General features: G+C 27.0%; 1 protein-coding gene across 2 annotated transcripts in view; it reads left to right on the top strand.

Annotated features, from left to right (window-relative positions):
- The window catches only part of LOC112683335, a 401,285-nt gene that overhangs the window by 220,500 nt on the left and 153,820 nt on the right, over positions 1-26,965 (top strand). For both annotated transcript variants that reach the window (XM_025554337.1, XM_025554338.1), the window contains one exon: positions 17,123-17,152. In XM_025554337.1, the coding sequence (XP_025410122.1) occupies positions 17,123-17,152 (30 nt within the window). The remainder of the gene's footprint in view (positions 1-17,122; positions 17,153-26,965) is intronic.

Genomic DNA, 26,965 nt, shown 5'->3' with positions numbered 1-26,965 from the left:
TAGAAGAAAAGTATAGCAGATATGCGAAGACTGAGATGGATTTATGGGTATGATACAGTGTCTACAGAGGTTAGAATAAAGAGAAAATGTATGAGGGTTAAGTAGTTTAAGAAAAATATTCATTTTAGAGAAAATGAGAGATATAAGGTGGAGACACAACGAGAGGTGTCGTGAAAATGAATGTAGAAGTAAAGAGTTAAAGAGGATAGCATAGGAAGTGAAGGTAATTTAAGGTGATAAGAGGGTAGTTGATGTGTGTCGATTCTACACACATCAACTATACACTGTAGAAGACCGTTCCGAGTGGTGGGGAAGCATTAGCATCGGTGTATCCGACCCCAAATAGTTATGCTAGATAGCCAGGGTGAACTTGGTGAAGAAGAATAATTATTATTATCACAAGAATCGATGGTAATAGTATATTTACGTAAGACTGTTTCATAGATTTTCCAACGAAGGTCATCACGATGCGCACCTCTGTTGGTACCTATTTATTGCCACCCACTCAGGATAACAATCGTTTAATCACTTGGTCTGGCCCTTGACGCAGAAGATTTGTGTTGCGCATGTATTACATTTCATCTGATAACTCACCAAACGTACATCAATGTTATGGCATATGCAGTCGTCGTCTACGCCATCGAATTCCTTTACTACGCGTATCGCATCGCTCTCTGGGGAAAACGAGAGTGACAATGTGTGTTTATTGATCACGGTAACGTTCTCGTGACGCGGATTTGCATTAGTTTTTAAAATATTTAAATTACGGATCCGATTTTATTTTCAAATTTGTCAGTAACTTCAGGGTAAACTTAGATTTAGATTTAAATGCAGATTATTACAATCGTTTTTTTCAATCACCTTAAAAGTATAAGCCGTCTCGAAATATTTTTTTTTTTTTTTTGATTTAATCATATTAATTGTAGAATATATCATTTTCATCGTTCACACCTGAAATTATTTGAAGGAACGCTTTAAGTATTATTTCCACTTGAAACTATACCCTATATATTATTTAGAAAACAGGATAAATAATTTTTATTTTTATCAAAGGCACTCATATATTTATCAGTCCCGTACAAAATGTTTTTATGTATTCCACGCGTTTTTTTGATGTGTCGTTTTGTGGCACGTGTGGCTGTATTATGATTTTGATGTGGTTATAGGTAGACAACCAGCAGTTTACGTGGTTAATTATTACGATGGGGTGAGGATGGGGTTTGTGTATTAACATATAAAAAAATAACTTAAAATAATACCATGATGTGATTACTATTAAAAGATTTACAAAACAATGAATTATACAAACAATATATTTCTCGGACCAGAATCATCGATTATATAATATATTCACGGTTTATATATTGAAAAAGAAAAATTTTACGCGTGATAATATTTCGGAATCGAAAAATCGTTTTCGTAAGTTTAATTTCAATATTTAGATAAATGAGTGTACTCTTATGATGAAAATTCAATTATTAAAAAGTGTGAACTATATTAATTTAATAACTTTAAAAGTACAAAGTTTGACTGTTTTAACTATTATAAGATAACATGACTTAATGCTACTTGGTATATAACTTTACGAAACTACTTATAAGTTATATAACTTGTAGCTTAATAACATAACTTATTTAAAGTAAGTAGATAAATACGTTTTGCAGATGTATATAAATTAATTATTAATATTTTTTTACATTATTAAACTATATTAATGATAATATATGATATAAAAAAGAAACTAGTTATTTTATTTTATAAATAATATTTAAATTTAATATTTAATTTTATTTAATTTAAACACTGTTGAGTGTTACTGTGATGGCAATATTAATCACATATTTACAGATACCATTATATTATTTAGATGTCAATAAGAAAATAAATATTTTTGGCTAGTATACTATCATTGATGTGCGTAGTAAATACATACCATATTATATTATTAAAAATGGATACCAATTCAAAATTATAGTAATATTTTCGGTTGGAAAAAAAATTGTAAAATTAAATTTTCTCCTAATGCCTTCATATAATGCTTTCTATAAAAGTGAATGTTTTAACTTAGGTTGCAGTTCTATAAATACATATATATATATGTATATATGTCGTATCCACTTAGTGAAATTGGTCATTTCATGAAAAGTTGACCATTTCATGAAATTGAAACGAATTTTTAACACTTCGTAAAATACGAAAATATTTCATGATATGGTCACTTTTTCATAAAATGGTCGTTTCAATTTGACAATGTATAATTTTTTTCACAATCTGGTCATTCATTTTGTGTACCGAAAATATATTTTATATTTGTCATGGTCTTACAATCATTTTTATCGGTAATATGAAATGTATTATAAGTTGTATTATAAACTTATAACTATTGATTTAAGCATGAAATTCCTTTACCAAAAATTGTATTATAAAATAATATCTATTAAATAAAATTATCTGGTTATCTGAAATGAGCAGATTATATTTTATTGATTTTGATTTATCATATTAGATTTTTGTTAAAGTTCAAAAGTGTGTAGTCAGTGAACGGATTGCATTGTGCTCGCACAATTAACGCATTTTAGGTACTTTAAAATAATTTTGTATAATCTGAATAATATGGAAGATTTTAATCCAAAAAGTGAATTTTACATTCGAATGGACGAGTATTATTTGGACAAACCGGGGAAAAAGCCATATATAAATATGAAGATTGAGACAATTATGGCCGAAATTACTAATGCTAAATTAAACAAGTACCTACAAAATTAATTAATTTGACCACTTATTAATTGTGAGTGCCAGTAATTCATTTAAATTTAAAAATACACGCTATTTTTTTCACAGAGGTGCAAAGAAAAGACGTGATTATTATATTTTACAAAAATATGAAGTATTAACTGTGGCCGAGAAGAAATATTTAATTCCTGAGAAAACTGATGACAAAGATGATATCAAGTAAGATATATTTATATCTATAAAGTAAATAAGTAATTAAAAACAAATTGCGTATGAGAACCATATCCGCGATGACCGCGGCGTGACGGTCCGAGAGCGATCACTGTCTCGACCGAGGAAAAACGGAGAACGTGTGATGCCACGGACCGAAGGGTTGCCAATAAATATTATGAATGTGCGCTACACTAAGTAGAAATCCAACGCTATGGCACGTTGCACGTGAACATTTACACGTGCCGTAGCACACACGTAGATATAGATAATAAATAAATAAATAATAATATACAATAATAATCAATTTATATATTTTATAGGTATGTTGTGTCATATGAAGATTTGTTCGAAAGACTAAGTGATTACCATATAGGTATTGGACATGTTGGTGTGGGTAAAATGCGTGCAACACTGTCCAATAAATATTCGATTCCAAGACCAGCCATTGAAACTTTTTTATCAATATGCGCAATCTGTAATAGTAAGAAAGAGCCAAATTAGTTATCAATCCAATGTAGGCAAAGACTTCAACGAGAGAGGTCAAGTTGACTTGGTGAATTTTTAGTCATTACCTGACGGAAAATATAAATGGATTTTAAACTATCAAGACCACCATACAAAATGTATATCTTTATTTCCACTTGAAAGAAAACGAGTGGTTGTAGTAGCATCTAATTTACTCACAATTTTTTTTACCTTTTGATGCACCGAAAGTTTTACAAAGTGATAACGGAGGACAGTTTGTAAATTCTGTTATTGACCAAATTAAGGAACTTTGGCCGGAATGTATTATTGTACATGGAAGACCAAGACATCCTCAGAGACAGGGAAGTATTGAACGTAGCAATTAGGATGTCGAAAATATGCTTTGAGCATAGATGAAGGACAATAAATCTAAAAAATGGTCTGTAGGATTAAAGTTTGTCCAATTCCAGAAAAACTCTTCACACCACCGCATAATTGGCCGATCTCCTTACAAAGCATTATTTGGTTGTAAGACTAAGGTTGGTTAACAACATCTAACTTACTACAAGAAGTTTTAAAAAAATTAACAGCTGAAGAAGATCTTGAAGAAATATACAACCGATATGAAGAGGAAATACAAGAACAAATAAATATTAAACGATATTGCAAAATTTGTAAAATTGAATCCACAGAGGACTTTTGTGATTTGTGTAAAACAAATCAAAAAATAGAAGAAGAACGTGAAGCAGCATATATAGGTAAAAAAAAAAAGCCAGCAAAAGAATGTTACAGAAATCTAATTATTTATTATGTATAAAAATTTGACATATTTAGTATTGGATATTAGTGTAGAGTATATTTAAGTAATTTTTTTTGTTATTTGTTACAAGTTATAATTCCTACGTTCAATATTAATGACTGTATCACAATTCCTGTTCCAAAAGTCAATAGAGGGCCTTAAGACCCAGCACGCATGATTGCTATTATAGTTGAGAAAAAAAATGAGATGTATAGAGTAGGAACTGAACATTGTTTAATTAAAGGATGATTAAGTTCTGGAAATATGCAGCGTGCCACAACATATTTCATATCTGCTGATCAAGTTGACAAGTAAAACGAATTAACTTTGCGTGAAACAGTTAAAATTATATTTGAAGGTCAAGGATTTTTGAGTTGTATATGCAAAAGTGCTTGTCATACTAAACGTTGTGCTTGTTTTAAAAGTAGTATTAAATGTAACAGCCGTTGCCATAATTCATTAAATTATTTAAATAAATAATTATTAACTATACGATAAATTATATTATATATAAATTATTAAAATTATTATATAATTTATTTAATTACCTACATATTACTACTCGTATTATTAATTATATCAAAATTAAACTTAATATAATATACTTACCATATTGCACAATATAACAAATAAAAATTATTACAAAACTTTAATAAATATAAAATATATTTTCGGTACACAAAGTGAACGACCAAATTGTGAAAAAAATTACACGATCTTAAATTAGAACGACCGTTTCATGAAAAAGTGATCATATCATGAAATATTTTCATATTTTAACCAAGTTGCTATGACATGTATACGTACTGTCGATATTATGTTATAACATTATATAGTATGTCATTGACTTTAAAACTATTTATGTTATTCTAATTCATTGGTGGTTATACATGATGTTAAAGGGCTAGAATAAAGCTAACTCTCTCCCATCCCATAGATTTTATACATATGATTTAGAAAAATACAAATAAACGCTTTTCAAAATAAATCAACAAATATTAAATAATGAATGTTTAATGCTTATAAGTGAAACTGTTATCAGTTAGGTTAGCTATATTATTTGTGGTTAAAAATATTTTGCTATAAAATTATGAGTTTAAAATTTTGCAGATAGGTGTTGTTGGGCAAGTGATATACTAAATTTAAAAAAACCAAATTCCAATGGGGGGGGGGGTATTCCACCTATCACCTACCATTATAACTACCACTGTCGAAATTGGACTCATTAGTTATAATAATTACTATGAGTCGTTGTATCTATTATTTTGAAAATATTAAATTTACTTTTCCTTTTCGTCGATTAAACCTTATTCGATTACGATCTATCTTTGTAGGTTTTACAAATATTTATATTTATTCTGAGCTCTTTAAATACACATTCAAGGTCAAATGTATGTTTATTACACCGTCTTTTTCCTATGTGAACTGACATAGATATAAAATATACAGAGAGCATCTCCAAAATCGTTCGAATTTCAGCCTGTATATATTTATTGCATTAAATTATGTATGAAGACACCCTTTTTATGGTTCATCCAAAATATTTTTTTCCCAACCATATACCTGCTGCTTTGAAATAAGGTTTTTTTTTGTTTATGTAATGGACACTCCATTTTTTTTTTTTTTTTACGAATACTCTTCTATCACAAACTGTTTTAAGGATTACTAAAAAACCCAAATTTAATGCATTGTACACGGGTCGAAAATAATATACTTTGAATCACATTGCTGTATATAACATCAAAGTGTTTTTCTACATGTATGTTTGAATTCTCTTCTGCTAAAAGTAATCAACTAATTCATAAGACGGTATCTATTTATTTAAACATTTGTTATAATGATAATTTATACATTTTAATGAGATCAATATTTGTATTTTTATGTAACGTAACTGTATGAATTCAGTAGTGTTTGAATAAGTATGCGTATATCATCCTTTTAGCATTCTGAATTAGTGAATAATTAGTGATATAATTAGTGATAACTGTGAAGTTATCTGCAATTATCTTTCAACATTACCCTTGGTATCGATACAGTCAGTGGTGTATTTTCAATTTTTTCTAAAGGGGGTCCACAGTTTATACATAACTAATATAAACTATATATTATATTGTAATAGTTACATCCTTATGCAGTTTTTGGAGGAAGTTGAACTAAATATATAATGTAATAATCGTATAGTCTTATGTAATATTACATATATACCTATATATTGTATTTAACATTATATATTATAAAGTATTGTTATAAAATAAATTCTAGTTGTCTCGATTTTTTGGACAACTCCTATATCACTTCATCAATAGTAATTTAAACTTCCCTGTGAATGTTTAACATAGCCAATTCTGCAATTATGTAAGAATTTTAGTTTATTTTTTATTTTTTGGAGAATTTCTGGAAGAGTCCAGTACCACTGGACCCCCCCCCCCCCCGTAAATACGCCACTGGATATAGTTGTATTAATGTTGTTGTATGTTCAAGAAGCACATTCGCATAACTTTCAATTACAACTATAATATGGTATAATACTATGTGATTTAACCTTTTCTGCTGAACACGAAAGTACTTATACACGGTTCAAAGAAAAGTTTCATTATTTTACATTTTTTTTATTTTATTTTTTGTTTCAATTTAAACGTTGAATTCCTTGAGTTTTTGTAATTCTTATACCAGAACAGGGATCCGTAGCTGTTGATAATATCCGTCCATTAAGATATTGGGTCCTGTAAAAATTGACGAGTAGACTGTCACGTTAATACTTTTTTTTTTATGTACATATTAATTTAAATAGTCAATATATATATTTATAATATTTAAAAATTCGATCGTGGTTACTCGAGTGGAAAAAGGTTAGTGTTATGGGCGTTACACCATCACAGCGCAAATTGTCGACGGGAATCAAGAGCAGCAAATTTTCCCTTCATATATCCCTGTCATTGTAAAAAGACATAATGGCTGCCATCGTGTAGACTTTTGTCAAGGTTCACGGCGACACAACATTTATTATTACTCCCTCCACCCCATTTGGTTGCTTGATCTCGACGTCGATCCCCTCGTCCGAAAACTCTTTTTCGCGCTAATGTCAACACACTATACGTGTTTCCTCTTTGTCCATTTCTCTTCCACACCTCCTCCGACCATGTGCCGCACCGACGTCGACTCATTCATTTCGCAACCATCAATCATCATGATCAAAGTTTTTCCGCACAGTCTCCGATATATTCGCACTGTTTTGGTTTACCCGAATAACGAATTTTACACCAACTGGATGTTTTGTTTGCTCGTCAACCTAAACACACATACCTATACTGCTGCTCACTCGTAACTCCATCGTATACGCATCATGCACCCACCCGTTCTTCCATCATCCGCGCCGAAATCAATTGTATACCAATCTATCGAGACTGTAATTTGTTTGCTGTGCTCTCTAAATCGGTGGCCTTTAAGGCTTACCTGATTTCAATTACAAAATATTCTAGTGTTGATTGAAAAAATACGAATACGCATATCAATTTATTGATGTATCCAATTTTTCTTTCCGATAAAATCGCAGCTATTTCATTTTTTTTAAAAATTGAAAATTACGATTTTATTATTTTTCAAATATATTTAGTAAAACATATTTTAAAAAATTCATAATAAAAATAAAAATAACTTAATACCACAGAATTTTCAACTTTTATTAGTTTTTGTATTAACGAAATAACCCAACTTAAAATTTTAGACGGATTTGTAATAATTTATAAAAATGAACATATTAAAAATCTTAGAGATTAAAAACTAATGTAAAAATATTTAATGATTTTAGACTAAATACATTTTCATAAAGAATTATATTGTTTTCTTAAATCACCAGTGAAAAATAAATTGTTTAAAATTTCAAAGAACTAGATATTTCAATAATTATTTGCAGGGCTTCAAAACGTTGTATATAACGTTATAACAGAAAAAAAATGAAAATAAATAAACGATATCAATAAACGAAAAATATTGAATAACATTAAAAATAATAAATCATTAATCATAATTAATGATTAAAAATAAACAATAAACGTATTTTTAACGTAAAAAAATTGCAAATAACGTTATGTGGAAAAACGTTTGTGCTTTTTTTTACTTTGAACCCAACATAATTTCTTTTTTAAGTCTTATAGTTATGAAAAATTTAAAGTTGGCTTACCTGTGTTGAAAATAATTTATATTTTCCGAATTATTTTATTGAAGGTTTATTTTTAAGTATTGAATTTATTACTTGATAAGAAAATAGATACCTATTCAACTAATTGTTCATTTCTGTTCAATTAAACTGGTGAAAAATGCGAGCGTGTTATTATTATTTTATGTAAGTAATTTCAAGTTGCTAGTCAGTTGTAGATAGTTTGTCGTGAATTGAGATTCCATTTATCACAATCGTGGTATCGTAAAATACAAAATTTAGAACATTCAACTGATTACAAATCTGAATCAGAAATTGGAAAATGGCTTCGTAATATATTTGGTTTAAGTTTTTTAAATGCAATTGAAGTTGGCAAATCTTATACAGATGATTTTATGTCAACTATCCCAGAAAATCACACTGTTAAAAAATTTAATGACTATTTAGTTGATAGTTATATTTCTGACGAAGGACTTTTTCCATCTCATATTTGGGTTTCAGATAAGATTTCTAATCAAAGAAGTACTAATGCATGCGAGTCTTTCCATGCGAAGTTTAATAAATCATTTTCATCACCACATCCAAATATATTTGTATTTATTGCTGTTTTAACACAGTTACAAATCGACACCTATATTTTAATGCAGAACACTGGTATCAAACCATCGACAACACGGTACCAGAAAAAAAAATTATATTCAAAAATATATTGACTTATGTACTCAGAAGCGTATTACCAGGGTAGAATTTTTGAATGTAGTTAGTCATTACTACAAAAAATAATTAAAATGACAAAAAAAAGAATTATAATAATGACGATAGTTAAATTTGACGATTAAAAAAATAATGTATAATAATAATAATAATAATAATAATATGTAGGTATAACATAATATAATATAATGTATAATATAACAATTATAATGTAAATATATATATATATATATATATATATATATAATTAATTAAAAATGTAATAACGTTAAACAGAAAAAATCAAATAACGTTTCGACGTACTATATCGTTAAACGTTAAAATTGTATGACGTTTTTTTTAATACCCAAAAACGAAAAAACGATATTTTTTTTAGAATTTAAGCACTGGTTATTTGTTAATTTAGCTACATATTTGTACTTACAAAAAATAGTTGTTCAATGATTTAATATTTCCTTGAAATTTCAAAAACATTCACTGACTATATGAGTATTATTATAGTGATAAGAATACAATTGCAGTATCGCTATTAATGAAATGTGTTACTTATGTCTATAGAACTTGATATTTGAATAGAAGAACGATCAAATTATATTTCACCCATTAAATGATAGTTTATTCTTCTAAGTTTAAAATAGGTAATTTGCTAGCATACCTTGATGTGTTGAATAATTTTATTGCAAAAATGCTATAATAACATTCTTAAAATGCCTATACAAGCTTCATTCGTGATCGTTTTTGAATGAAATGATGTATGTACCGCAGTTTTATGCTATAAAATATTTATAGTGACAATAATGTGACACGATCGTGTCGCATGAATATCGCGATCTCACCCGTTAATCCCTTTGCCTTGGTATCGCCATTCATTCGATTATCAATCGGGACGCCCGATAAATTAATCAAACCAGTTTTCGGAGTCGGCGATGAGCCCCGAAGCGTTCGCGGACGAAGCGACGACTGTCGCGAGCGACTGCGGCGCTTGTCTGCTTTCTGCCGTCTTCGTGGCCTTTGTTATTTCTTATTTTTGTTATTTAACATTTTTCATAGATTTCTGTCATTTGACATTTTGGTTTTCTTTTATTGTTTGCCATTTTTTAATGCTTATTATCATAATTAATAATAATTGGACATTATTATCATTATTCAAATTACTCATTTATTTAATAAAATTAATATATTGATTTTTAATTAGTAATTCTATTTTCTATTTACTATATTTTGTTTTTTTTTTTTAATAGTGTTTATTATATTTAATTGTGTGTGTATGTGTGTGTGATATTACGTGACAAATGTATCCTATCTTCAGTCCATCGTTAACTATACTCCCATTGAATATAAATATTTAATTCATGGTATTTGTAATCACCGCTGTTAATCAGCCTCAATGTCCACATTTTACGTATTGTGTACTTTTTTTAAGAATTTTCAGTAATACCTAAATATATAAAAACATAATACAACTAAAATGCCATATTTTTTTTTTTTTTTGCTATTTATTTTTTCAATGATTATTGTTTTATAGAGGACTAAATAAAAAAATAAATATTGTGCGCAACATGTTATACATTTACCAACTGAAAAACGCCTGAAAACAATTACAGTACCTAGCAGAATATATAATATGCGTTACACTAGTTTCAACTACCTCAATTACAATGGTAGTGTAATTTGTTACCTATATATTTTTTTTATCAATTGCTATTGAAATTATTATTGCATTTAATGATTCCATGTTAGTATCTGAAAATATATAAGTCGTATCAATTTATTTTCTAGTTAAAGAAACTTTTTTATTAATTATTACGTAACAGAATACCAAGTTTTGTGTAATTCTTACTGAAATATTAACTTAAATATTTTCTATTTAAGATTAAACCAATATTAATGCAATAATACATATTTATACTCAACGTATTCACTAAACATTTGGAATAGTGGTTCCTCAATACCTTCATCGTGCAATTCGAAAGGATTTTTAAAAAATCATATTTTTAAGGGTCGAAACAGTTTTAAACTGGACGTATAAACATTTAAATTTTTTGGTTACCTAGGAAATATTTGATTTGTTTAATATGTAGATTTTAAACACTAATTAAGATTTATGTAAATTATTAAACAGTATGAATCAATAAAAATGAATAAGATTCGAATATACAAATATGTTATGCCTTTTTCAACCTAACATTTTTAAACTAGGGATTTGTGTCAGTTTTTTTGTTTAAAATTTTAAAATATCTCCCGAGGGATACCGAGTAATTCAGCTACATAAAAATGAATGTTTGTTTATATGTCCCTTATGCCTTCCTAAAGTACTCGAGTGACATGTTCGACGGTTTGTGTCTGATGGAATCCGAAAACATTGAACGGATTCTGATTAAATTTGGTATAGAAATAGATAGATTATATATTAAATAGATAGATAGATTAGACATTGGAGACTTTTTGCGAAAAAAAATTAAAGAAAAGCATCAGTATACCTAATATGGCTCAAACGAACAGTTTTTGTTTGGTTTTTCCTATAAAAACCGAAAAAACGGAAAGGAATCTTACTGTCATACACCTCAATGTGCACCTAGAATATGGTGAACGTGTCTATTTTATTGAAAATAATTTTCAAGAGCTACTATCTTTTCCTGCAAAAACGACGTTTACCTTTTATTTGTGATCTCTGTACAGGATATTAATCTGCAAGAATTTTTCTATACATTGAGGTGCAGATGTATTGTACTTGGAACACAATCCAACAGAATTTTTAAATTCACTTGATTTTCCAGACAAACCACCGCACGTTCTAACAATATAAAATTGGCGTGCTCCTTATTATTTTATAAAATATCAATCCATCACTACTCTGCAATGGTACCTGGCTTTCAGTAAATAAGTTGATGTAAAATATTATCGAAGATATAATTTTGAATTTTAGCTTTTCATTTTCCGGTGGACTCGCTTATGCAAATATCATCAACATAGCACAAGGACTATATATATATATATATATATATATATATATATATATACTATAATTAGGCATATAAAGAGTTTTAATGCACAAAACGTACTTAAAAAATATAGTTGTTATCCAATGTTAATGATTTTCATGACCAACTTATTAGTTTTTTGAATTACGTTACTCATTTATTGGTTTTATGTAAATACGTGAGAGTAAACTTTACTAGTGTATAAATTGAGTTACAAATATGATTACTAGTTAAATACTGTCTTGAAATATCACACAACTTTGTGTTTCTAAAAGAAAAAAAGTCCATATTTTATTTTTGGGACATAAAACGGATTTAAACTCGATTACGATTTTATGAGTAGAAAAGACTTACCGTACGTTAAAAATAACCGCGTATAACATACAAGAGGTTTGAATAACATTTTGTTCCATAAAACTCTTTATTAAATAGTTTAGAAAAATTGTAATAAAAATATCGTTTTAGTTTCGAATTAGAAATTTTGGGCAGTGGTCGTAGAATTTTTTTAGATGAAACGAGTAATGTACATCCATTTATATAGATCTGAAAATCATAAGTTACACATTTTTTGCCATAATTTAAATGGTGATTATTACAATAGTAAAATATGGTCAGTAATCAGTATATATTATGTGATTTTTATAAATTCGCAGGCATAATATTGTAGCTTTTCTAAATAATAAATTTATATCTCAAGGTATTTCAAACGATTACGTATGTATATGTCATTTTCTGGAAGCATATTCATGATTATTAATTTTTCACCTTGATCATACGTTTATAAGTATTTCATTCAGGTTCTGATTTTGGAATAGAAAAGTTCAAATGTCTTATACATTTATATTTAACACAAAAACATTTTAAACTGTTCATGTCTTAAGAATTTTGGAGAAAAAACACATATTGAACGTTACGATTTATATTTACGGGTCTATCCTGTGTATAGAGAAACTTTCCACCAAAGCGTGTTTATAAGAACCGTGAAGATGGTGTAGTATGGTTACGAATGTTATTCATCAATGGACTCAAAATTACATAATATGTACTATAATGGTATAATATAATATAATATAACATATAGTATAATGTATAATATAATATGTACTATAGAGTACTATAATGATGTACACATAAACGGGTATAAATATAATAATAATAATAACAGTATATTTCTGCGGTAAATATTTCGGGAAATGGCGTATAGATGCTGGGGATTTCAAACGGGTTATATAATTTTTGATGAGAGAGTCTTGTAATTGCAGAGAAACTGACGACCAATTGTTTCACAGAATTATTAAATTTATGATCCCCCACAGCATACATGCGCCCGCGAGAAACAGCATTATTCTAAAATACCATAGCAATTTCCTCTCTTGCTCCCTTATAGCGATAGTGGAAAAGGGATAGTGTGTTTAGGGGTAGTTTTGTATGTGTATGTATATCTGGGTAAACGCAAATGGTGGCTGGTTTAATTGCCGGTCCAATTTTCAGCCCTAGAAAGGAATAAATTATAATTATAATTCAGGATATTGTGGGTCCAAGCAAAGTTGCTGTTGTAAAAAAGAAAACGAAAAACTTTGTTTTTTTGGGTTCTGTTAAATTAATAGTCAACCGTAAAGAAAACAGTAATGTCTACTCTCTATCTCCCTAGCTTTACTGAGTTTTAAGTTGAATGATATTTTCAAATCGTTTATAACCAAACAAAAAAAAAAAAAAAAACATTTGATTCATTTACGATTAAACGAGTTTTTGTTTTTTTAAACGCAATTCCAACTTAATTTTCGTGCAAAACGTTTTATTCAACTTTTTAGTTTTCTTTTTCTTTTTTAGGTTTAAATTTCTATAACTATATACAATTTTAATAAACAATTAATTTCCATCATTGAATATTTATTGTTATAGTATATCTTATCGAACAAATCGAGAGCCAATTTTATTTTATATACATTTGACTTACTATCGTTTGTTTTTTATTTTTTTATTTTGAGGTTATTTAGAATGAAACAAAATGTTTGATATTAATGCGATTCACAATGTATACAAATGAGACGGATCAATAAAATGCTTCAAAACTTCGGAACATCCACATTTATTTTGAATTGTATTTTTGCACTTAATCTATTATCCCACCGTGATTTATATAATTTTTATTTTCCATAAAAATAAAAATAAATTAAACTCGGTATGACCAAAGCGGATAAAAATAATGCAATATAGTATAGTTACTTACTAATATGATTTTCAATAATCTGTAATTTGCATAATGTCATAGTTGTCAAACAACGCGATGATGATTTTTCTGCCTATTAAATCACACACATACACGTTCGGAAAAATAATTATACATTAAATAAATTTGTGTAGGAACGCTTGTTCATAATAAAACTGTAGTCGTGGTTAGATGATAATTCCATGTCACTATTAATATTGTTCCGAATTGTTCATCGTTTCCCGTGTAAAGACTATACATATACACAGTCACAAAGAAAAGAACAAGCCTTTCAATAATTAGTCAAACGTCCCAGAAACGTATATACAAGATTTGCATTGCAGGATTATACCGCTGGTTACAGATACATCGGAGACCACCAAACTTTTAGCGCATTCAAAATAGAAGGTGATTTATTATTTCAACTTCCCGACGAACACCGGTGTGTTTTTTTTATCCTTGCTCTCGTTTTTTATTATTTCCACCACGCATATGTTTCCATTAATGAATATTCATTTTACAGTTCAGCTACGATTGAGACATTGATTGCACACAAAGCTGTCCAAGACAGAACTATAATGGTCACGACCAAAATATTTTGGTTTAGATAAATTATTCTAATATTATGTTCGCGCGTTTTAGAGGGGTTGCATTATTTTAACTTTTTTTTTTTTTACTGTGATCTATACCTCTTTTTTGGACAAATACATTATATTTTTAACCAAATCGAACTTAAGTGTCTTGAAACATAAATATTTCTTTTATTTATTTTTTTATTTACTCGTACAATCTATACATAACTTACTATATAATAACCAGAAACGATGATAAGGTTTTACAGTGACGTGGGATTAAACTAGAAAATTCCCCCTACCCCAGTGACACTCCAAGAAATATTAATATAAAATTACTTTTCCATCATAAAACGTTGGTGTTCTCAGAATTTTATGTACTTTGTGTACCGATCTTTTCGTACTACTTTTATTTAAATTCAAAGTTTCTACATTAAACCACATCAGGAACGTTCCATTTTCCGATAAAATTCCATTATTGCATAAGCGTTGCAGCCCTAAACGGTCTCGTGGAAACAACTATATTTTATAGTAATTGTCACCCTAAACATAGTTTATACAGTGGTAGACAATTGGTTTCGGGTCCAGTTGACACCGTCTCCACCACAGTAGCCCAGGATCGTGTCCAGATCATTTGAATTAGTATTTTATTGTAATTATGACAGTATAACATGTAGTGTAGAACCACGTCATTTGCGCCAACGTGTTACGACGTATAGAATTTATTATTACTATTGTTGTACTTTCATAGCATTATTAACGTAATCGGATGTTTCTTTCTCCAATATTATACGCATACATTTTAGTTAAAACGTTGTAGTTAACGTTTTCACGCAATAACATGAGTTGGGATTTTAGTCATTTGGGAGATGTTTATATTTTGGTTCTTAACACGAATCATTCGATGAGAAAAGTTACTCGTCGGCAAAGGTTGGCGTTTACTAGTTAAAAATTAATTAATTTTAAACTTAAACTTAACTATTTTAATTGGCAGTTGAAATAACTTAGCATTTCACAGTTAATTTAAAAATTAATCCATCGTTAAAAAATTTTTAAATTTTTTGTTTATACGTAAATATTAATTTAAAAATTAAATATTCATGTATAGTATAATGGTACACTGTTCATTAGATGTCATATTAGATTTTGTAGGTTGAGGGCCCACTTTTGAGTATTGAGTTCTGGCCGTGGATACAGGATGTTATGTATAAAGAATTTTAACTATAAAGATAAATAAGTACGATAGTGAATGGCCCCTAAATGTACAATGTCATAGTACTTTTCAAACACTTCGTCAACACTGCTATATATTATGATAAAAAATGCAATACAATTGTTTATTATAATTTAGAAAATTTTATATTTCTAAAGAACGCATTTACTTTTTATGTGATCTATTTACTAATTAAAAAAATAAATTAACTTTTTTGGAACTGAGTTGATTTAGTATTTTTTCCCTTATTAACTTTTAACTTCGATCTTGTGTTCTTTTGACTTAGCTTAACTCAAATTCATTATTTTCATTACCTTGGCTACCTTTGTTCGTCAATAATACGCCATTTAATGATCACTGTAGATCAAGTAATGGAAATTTTATATCGTTTTTTTTTTTTTTTGTATTCTGTTCGCATATAAAGTTGGTATTTTAATAACTTATTGCCGTTAAAGAAAACTTGTTCAAAAACTAAAATGTATCAACGAGAATATTATTGTTCAATTTTTACATGTAACTATACACAACTCTCTAATAAGTTAGTAGGTATGCAGTGAATTATTGTAAAAATAAATTGGTGCACAAATGTTTTACTAATCGGTTAGTATTAAAAATAAAGTGAATATTGATTTTGTGTTATGAATGCTGTGATGCTTGTAATGTTTTTTACGAAGGATCAGTAGGGATGTTTTTGGTATATATATATTTTTACTAAACGCCTTGTCCTTTTAACCTTCTTTAGTTTCGTGGTAATTAATTCGTTAATAACGGTGTAATAAGAGCGACCCCCGTTATTATATCATCTCGTTTGATATTGTGGATATAATATTATGGAAATGTCACCTGACACACGAGGATATAAGCCTAACAAGATTTATACCCGAGAGTTAATCGAATAAAAATGATCGCGAACCATCGGCTACTGGCATAACCGATGGAATAATTATTTTTGTTTACTCTCGATAAACATTACATTTTTCAAAAACATATTTATCATTGAAGACTGATTAATATCAATTTTTCAACATTATTTATTAATTATGATTTATTTTATTTTTTTGTTACAGAAATTATGGAGTTTATGTGACGGCCAAATCGTAAGTGACTAACTATTATTTTTAATAGATTAAATATTTTAAAGTGGTAGTTTAACTTTGTCTTTTACTATCTTCGTTTGGTATGCATCGCATTTTTGAATGTAGAAAATTGCAGTTCGAAATTAATTCACATATGTCTAAAAAAATGCTAACTTTTAATTTTAAGAATTGTTATGGTTTAATTGATCTTATTAAACAGTTAAGTATGGTATGAAAATAGATACGGATTAGTGTAAGTTAAAGATTTCTATATTTTTTCAGTAGAAAATCAATACGGACCTATAATAGCTTTGATATTCTAAATTCATTAATTTATACTGTCGGTAAAAACTTTTAAGCAACATTTCGTGTACCTACTATCCTTATTCCACGCATATGTACATTACATTATATTATATACTATGACATAGATAGAATCCTAGAAAATACACACAAATTGTATTATATTATAAACGTGTCACTTAGTTACCTAATTTCTGCGTATTATTATAATTGAATTTATATGTACCCACAAGAGATAATATATAATGTTTTACATTAATTTAATTATGATTTTTATCATAATTTTCTTGATGAGTTATTAATAATTAATATATAATATATAATAACTATAAAATTATTATAGAGCTATTTTGCTGAAGTCAATATTTGGGAATATATATCTACAAGATGCCTTTTAAAAAAAGTTTTTTCATAATTTTGTCACTTTTTATGAATTTTAGAACCTAAAATGTTATATAAAAACTATTTATTTTAAGATTTTAAAAATATGACGTGTTTAAAATGTTCAAATATTATTTTATAGTTTTCCTAATTTATACATACATATATTAAATTATTTAAATTTTTATTTATAAGTCCACATTATCAAATATAATATTACGTTCTAAGAATAAGGATGATTTTAAAATACTTTTGTATTACTTACATCATTATCATATGAGATTTTTTTTTTTTTATGTTTTATTAACCTATTTGTTTTTAATAGTCAAAAATCAAAAAAAATAATGCATATAATGTTATTAGTAGACTTGCATATACCTTACCCTTACTATACTTCATAGATACAAGTATCAATACCATTGTTACTATAATTATTTAAATATTTGATGTATTCTCCTTTTCTAATTAATTAACAGTGAGTCGGTGATGAAAAAAATAAAATGGTTGATATACCCCAAAAATCAATATTTACACTATTTGGTGGTTTGTGACTTAAGCGTCTAATACCTGGCTTAAAATTGTATTAATAATGCAAAATACCTATAAACGTATTAGTTCTGAGTTATTTAAAAACCCAAACGTATATAGCAAGTCAGAACAATATTCTTGTCTTGCTGTTTTTAAGCAAAATAACACATATCAATCAATTGAGTTTCAAAAAGTGTGATAAAAATATTCCAATTACTTCAGCACGTACAAATTATATTGTTAAAAGCTTAAAAATTCATACATTTTTAAAGATTAACGTACTAGGACACCGAATAGCCCATGTTCATTATTGTCCATGCAGTAGCTGTATGTTTGGTTTAAAAAGAAAAATAATTAATAATAAAAAGATAAAAAAAAAGAATAATTCTTTTTTTTCGATGTATTTTAGCGATTAAAGAATTTATTACAACTATATAACATATATTTTTCATTTAAAGGGTGAAAATCTCGGTAAAACAATAAAATTCTTAAGCTTCTTTAATTCACTGGGAGTTCTAATAAGTATTAGTTGTAGGTAGTACATGTTAGAGGGGAAAAGGGGACTCGTAAATTTTGCAAGATAAGAGATTGGTTCTCAGCCAGGTGACTGTGTTCGTTGGTTTTTTTTTTTTTTTTTGCCTCACTTCGACCCCTTGGGATATACACAACCAACTCGTTCACGTACCCAGGCGTCAAAATTAATTATTTGTTAACCCACACACACGCGCTCACGCATATATACCACTTGCGCTATAATGGGAGACCTACCGTCGAAACTTTAATCTGGTTAAGTTTTACCGTTACGAAATTAATTGCTACTGCTGATCGATTTACCTTGCTCCGTAAAATGTTGTAATTTTGGTTAAACAACATTAACGATTATTCACTTCAATTTTCTAAACTGCGAAGACGACCGTTGAGAGTACACAAAACGTTTAAAATATTCATCGCACAAATCTCGAGTCATCTAGCAACAATAAATATCTCCGAACCTCTGCGCCATTCATGTGTACATATTTTTGGCTAATTCAAATATTTAAATACAACATGTTTATTATAATTTTATCGTATACAAGATTGCTTGTAGAAAAGAAAACTCTTTTATTTTATTATTAAAAATTATATGAATTTTGTTTTTCTGTTTTTGAACACTTATCCAACTACCACAATATTAATTAAAATAACGACCATATTGTTGTAAGTTAATTAACAACACTTTCTCTATTCATATTCAACTATCAAAATAGATTATTATTTTCCCGGATTTCGTTTAAGTACGTATTAACTATGAACTAAATGCTGGTTTAACATAACTTTAATGTTTGACCAAATTTTACAAATTTTAGCACATAATTTACAGGATAAGAGTAAAACTAGCAATATAAAACGACTGATATTGTCAATTCGGTTAATTGACCATAATTACGGTATTGTGTATGGACTTATAAAAAAGATAAAAATAAATTTCATCAACTGCTTACCATAGAATTCTAAAATGTACATTTCTTTATCGAAAACAGTTTATTCTTAGTAATATTATAATAACGTTGAATAACAGATTATTGTTATGAGTTACAAACTAACCTAACACAAAATCATATTGCGAAATGCAAATTGCAATTAACTTTTATAATAATGATGTTACAAGGTATTCGTCAAAGAGTTTTTATATGGTTTTATAATATATATATCACTATTGTAGTGTGCGAGGAGGTATGTGTAAACTATGTTTTTATTTATTTCGGTTTTGTTATACGGGCGACAGGTTTTTCAAATTTCATAGAGGTCAAACTTTTTCGAAAGTTTTATCCCTGTATTTTCTCTTTCTCCCTTGTGCACATTTCGATACAATAAATTGAGGTAAAATATCAGATTTATCGGTCATTCTTGCATCAGGAATTCGTTTTAAAAATAACATTTTTGTAAAAATGAATGCACTTATAAGAGTTCAGCTCAAAATAAGTCATACGCCTGAAAACACAAATAATATTGGTACCTACAGTACATTTTCCCGAAGTTTTCAAATTATTTTTCCATTGTGGAATAAAAATATATGCACTGAGGACAATAAGGAAAAGGTATACAAATTGTTAACTAAAATATATTTATTACAATAATTGTAATGTGTATTTTTGATTTAAAATGTATAAAATATAAAAGATCTTATAACATGTTGATATATTTAACACTCGATTATCGATTATCATTTTTTGAACTTTGGGTATTACAAAATTTCAAATCATATAAGAAATTAATATTTATGATGACACTATCTAAAAGGAACTCTCAATATTGCTACAATTGATCTTTGTTAATAGAAGCGTTAATAATGTCACATATTGAATTGATTAAATTGTATTGAATGAGTCGAGATCTTGTTTAAAAAGGTTAATTAAGGTTAATTCTTTATTTTAATACGATTATATCGAACATTTTTTTTTTTTTATAATATACTAAGTAAATAATAATTAATAATGTACTATACTTAATAATTAATCATTTTACTATGGAGGACCCAATTTATATTTAAATGCATGAAGGTTTATTTAAAAATTATAACATTTGAATAACTAATCAATGAAATTAATATTGAAGGCGGTAAAACGAACTTTTATGTCAAGGCTTAAATGTTAAAACTATGAACATAATCTGATTTAAGTTCTTTACTAAGCGTGTTTAAAAACTAAAAAAAAAACCATTGAATACATTTTTTTAAATTTTTTTTAACGGTATTGAAAGTATACGATTAACGTTGTTATAATTGTTCTTTTTCTTTTTACAACCTTTTTAAAGAAAATTAAAAAACATATATATATTTAGTTTTTTAAGTGAATAAATACGTTGCCTTATAGGCTATTTTTAATTTTGAAATTAGTTTACTTTACACTAATCGAATTTTATGAAATTAAAAGTTTATTAAAAGTCAACACTGGAATTTTTAAATTTTATTATCACATAGTTAATTTTAAACGCTAGGAAATTAAATTATTTAAAAGTTTTGCTCGATCATATTATTAGCTATTCATGGTAAGATAATTATTGTAAACTCATAAAATTTAATTTTTAATTCTTTTAACTTTAAGTAATAATTGAAATTGTTTTATTTAACTAAACAGTTATTTAATTTTTCGTTTTGTACATTTCAACTTTTATTCGTAGATTATTATTGTATCATACTCTAATGAACTGATGTAATCTGCTAATGCACTCAAGTCGGTAATTGAACATTGTAGTGCGTAAGTTCTTTTAAAGATAAAATAAATTTGAACAATATAATTTAGTAGTTTTTAATAAAAATATAAATGATGAGAGCTTTGAGTATTTTAGTTAAAATAATTTACGTATTATTATGATCGTTCGAATTGATAAAATTATTATAATTCAATAAGATATTAAATTTATATAAATTTACAAGTATAAATATATCAGTATAATGGTATTCGAAAACATAATATAAGTGTTCCGTTTCACAAAATTTTAATGATATTTTTATAACGATGACCCTTTTATATTCTTCATTTTTTCGCACTACTCAATAATTATGGATTTTAATAAAAATATTATTACGCGTTCAACAGCGTTCACTTGGTAATATGATCTTGGAGGGTTGTAAACGACTTAATATTTTTAATGTAATTCACAAAATTAAAATAAATATAAATTTGTGCATACAGTATATATTATATATTTCTTTGTCTTAATAGATTTTATATAGGTATTAAAGGTGTGAAAAGAATGAAGTATTCTTTATTATCATTATGGTAACACAGGTAATAAATGAAAAGGTAATTAATGATAAATTGCGAACACATTCGCAAAGTGAATAATTTGTAACAACGGAAAAAATGTATAAGTTAAAATAAAAACAATTAATTTTTATTTTAAAGGAAAATTAAATTTTTTTTTTTTTAAAATAATAAGTGGAAGGTTATAAAATAAAACTCAGAATCTTTAAGACTACGAATACAGAAACATCTACCCTCTAAATGATCGTTAAATATTCTCTTTTAGATACGGAAATCATCGGTAGACTTGCCGGGACCAGTCGGTCGACGAACTTAAGAAATCCTTATGCTAATGACTGTTGGTGCGTTGAGTTTTGGTGGGTTTTTGTACTTATCAAAAAGTTTTAATTAAACGTGGAGTAGCTAATGCGGAGGCAAGTGGTCGAAACCAAGAGTTTTTAGGATGAACCGTATATCCTTCTGTTTCACGAAACCCTCAAGGGGCCAATAAAAAGAACCAACTAATATAAGTGTTACCGTTTTCCTCCTTCCTAACAATAAGACTTTTTGTTTCCATTTTTTTATTTTTTTTTATTTGACACTTGTTTCCAGTGTAAACATTACCCCTGACTACACTCTAAGCATTTAATTCTAGTTTTTTTCACATAAAAATTAAAAAAATTGAATGTATTTAAATATATTATTGAATGTAAGGTATTTCTATATTAGAATTGAGATGAGGATTGTATTGGTTTATGCACAATAATGTAATTTTTATTTATTTTACTTTTACTATGTGTCTACCCGATTTTGATAAGAATAGGTATTCTTCTCTCAAGGAAGGATTGTTTCTGATAGCAAATGTTATTTAAGTGTTATTTTCAAGGGGTAAGTTTTCAAATTTCTAAACAGTTCTTCAATTAATAAATGAAAATCTTCAATAAAATCATGAAAATCTGCTATTGATCATTTTTATCCTAATTTTGAATATAAATATATAAAAAAAAACTGAAATACTGAAACTCATTAAATTGTTTATAATGTACTACTTATTTTTATCCAATTTTTTCAATACTGTTCCGGTCAATATACTATATTCTACATAGTAAAATTATTATTTTTAGTATGTAAGCTTAATAAAAAAAAAAAAAAATGTGTATAAAACATAAGTTGCATTTATATAATAATTGTCCTTATGTTGTAAACATATTGTAAACTTATGGCTTGTTCAACTCATATATTTTGAATATATCTTATAATTTGTATATATATATATATATATATATTATAACCTCATACTTTTTCAGTTAATTTACATATAATGCTATTGGTTGATCATTTTCCATTTTTAAGTATTTTAAACCTTTGAAATATAAAATATACGAAACGTTTATTTTTACTTCGAAAAATTGAACGGTACGTTTTACCAATAATTAAGTTACTCGTATACACTTGCATTTTTAATGATTTACATCACTGTGCTACTTTAAAAAAAAAAAAAAAACTTTTTCAATAACATTTAATTAGCTATACAAGTAAAATAAAGTAAGTTAGAAACTAAATGAAAGAGATCGAACACTGTTTCACCATTATCGCTATTATTAATATGAAGTACAAATAATGCTGAAATAATATATTCTATTTGCGCTTGTCTACATTATGTTTATTTTAGTTTCTAAAAGTTCATTATTTCCCAGATATTTTTCAACTTAATTTTTTTTTTTTCATTGAAATGAAATCTAAATTCAATTATTTATAAAAACAAATATACAATTTTACTTTGTTTACATATTTATAGAAATTGTATATCACATTTGTATTTTAAAACAATGGACAAAGATTTTAACTGAAATACCAAACACAAAATGTATAGCTATAAAATACATATATATTACATAACCTAACGCGTGAAAATTGTACATACATTTGTACAATATGTATTATGCAATTCGTAATTTTTTTTTTTTATTTGCCTTTATTGTAATTCGTATTTGGAAACTAAAACATAATAATTAGATAAAATTGAAATAATTATCCATTATATATTTTCTTAAAACTTATAATATATTAGTCTTATGATTTTTTTGATTTTTTTAAAACGTTCTATAATAGTATATCCGATGTAAAGAAAACAAAGGGTTTAAATATAATAAAATTAATAAAATATCATATTTATAGTCTACTCGTTTTCATCTTCTTGAAATCTTTTTGTTTTCGGTGTACTAGGCGATTCGAATGAAGACGTTTTCGTTCCAACTGCCATAACGTATTTCCGGTATTCCGTGCGCCTAATTAAAACATTATCGACACAGGAGTATTCTGTGCTGGCGTTATCAGCATAAAATCACTAGGCACCCTTCGAGTGTCACTGTGCCACCAGTGAAGTGGCCGGTTCCCCGATAAAAGCGAACCCTTCGTTACAATGCCTCTGTGGTTTAATCGGGTCAACTGTTATTAGGTCGGGAAATCCATTGAAAATCCCTCCCCTTCACTATAAAATATGTGCAGCGTATTGTAAACCATTTTATATATGCCCTGAAAATTATATCAAATTCTATTAATACTTTCTAATTATTATTGTAATGTTCTTGAAAAACAGTGTACTCGTATTTCTGTAACTAATAATGTGTGACGGTTTTAACTGGACGGATGTAAAATATAAATATGGTGTTCAACGAATTTCTTTTTATAATATTATATTATAAGAATTTAAATAATTGATATTTATTGCTTTTATTTCCAACAAGGATGATTCGTCTTTTAATCATCAACTATTGATTGTTTTTTTCGCAAATCACATTATTGCTATTGTCTCTATTATTTACTTTGACTATTATTGTAATTATAAATAAATACTCCATGTACAAAAACATATTTTATAACGTAAAAAATTATTTTTAATATTACATAGAAATATCAAAATATTTATATTGCATTTTTCATCAGTATAATTATTATATTTATTAAAACATTTTAATTCAATCCTTATATAAGCTTAATTTATATATTAATATTTGGTATTCATAGTTCCCAACAAATTGTTTACTAATTTTATTTTATGCCAATAATAAATATTGAATCAAATTTAAAAGTGTATAATATGTATATATGGTACGCATAACAAATGAATTTAATGAATCTGAGTATTTATAGTAAAAATAAAAAATATATTAAATTATTGTCACAAAGAAGAAGGAAACAAATATGATAAGTAAATTGGAAAAAAACAATCAATTTTTGAGTTTCTGCTATTTTATAGTATAAATATAATACAATTGCTTTTATTATTTTTAAAAGTATATATTATACGAGTATACACAAACAATGAACAAATAACTGAGAATAAAAAATATTTCTCCTGCATGCGTAACGTTTTGTAACGATGTTGTCCAAATTTCGACAAGGCGTATACTTGATAAACTTTATTACAACCAACATTTTCAAACTATAAAACGATCTTTTTTCAACCAATTATCCTTAGTGGCTATTTTTTCATCATTTCTTCTCTTCTGTATTATTATATACCGTCATGATTTATGAGTACAAAAACTTCTGTCATGCAGTTCGAAACTGGACATCCGGCCAGTCAACTGTAAATTTTAACTTACCAAAAAGTAGAGTAGACGTTATAGGGGGTATTTCGGCCGTTAAACGCTGAATAGTCATTTCTCACGCCAAAACAAAATCTTTTTGAGTATATGCGTTTCGAACACCGTAAAATTACATCAAAGTGAATACAGTGGATGCAAAACGTCTAAATACCAGATAAAATTCTTGTAAACAGAACAAAATGGTTTTTTAATAAAAAAAAAAAAAACAGTACATTAATTACTTAAAATATGATATATCTATGTAAATCAATTTTTACAATAAATTAACGATAGTTGTGTTATTTTATAGTATTTGTCGTTCATTATAATAAATATTTTATATAAACTAAATATTATTAATTTATATTAACAATTATTAATTAGGTATAACTAATTAAAAAAATTATTCATTATAAAATATACTATTTTAACAATTTATGAGTATTCTCTGATTAGGTATCTGTCAATCACATTTCACATGAAAATTAAAAATATTTTAAAATCATAATCATTTAACTCTGATTTAGATAGTAGTGAGTCGTTTAAATAATACGTATTATAATTGTATAGTATTATATATAAATATATACTACAGTTATGGAAAAATGAAATTATATTGAATATTAAAGGATAATTTAAGTTTAATAACTAATATCGTTATTTTTAATATTGTATCCATCCCGCTGGAGCTTAGATACGAGTTCCGATAACGAACAATAAAGCTAAATGTCTGACATTTAAGACAAATGTCTAACGAAAACTAATCCTTCGTATCGAAACAACTATATTTATATACATATATATATTTTTTTTTATACTATAGTAGCAGCGAACGAATAAAGTTTCATCATTTTTCTGTAAGATTCGCACAAAACCATCCAATGTAATATCTAAAAATATTAACTCTAAACCTACCTGTATACCAATGTCTTAATATTAATTACTAATGACAAATGGCTAACGTATGTATTGGCAAAAATAGTATTTGATTATATATTTCAAATGAATCGTTTTACTTATTGTGTCAGGCTTAAAACGACTGTAGTTTAAAGTAACTTATTATTTGAAGAATTCAATATAATAGTTTTATTGTTCACAAATATTACATACGTATATTGGTGTTTGCCTAGAATATATATTCATACCACATTTTTTATAAGGCTTACATGTGAAGACATTTTTTTAACGTATTTCATGTGTTATATAGACAATGTTTATTGGTATTTAAATTATATGTGTGGGTCTATATTTATAAATATAAAACACCACTCAATGGCCACTGTTGTCAAAATTTTATTTCAATAAAA

The sequence above is a fragment of the Sipha flava genome, unplaced genomic scaffold (assembly GCF_003268045.1).
Source record: "Sipha flava isolate LNK unplaced genomic scaffold, YSA_version1 224_pilon_pilon, whole genome shotgun sequence".
In the NCBI taxonomy this organism is placed as follows: Eukaryota; Metazoa; Arthropoda; class Insecta; order Hemiptera; family Aphididae; genus Sipha; species Sipha flava.
Note: the sequence above shows the minus strand (reverse complement) of the source record. Positions and strands in the feature narration are given on the sequence as shown.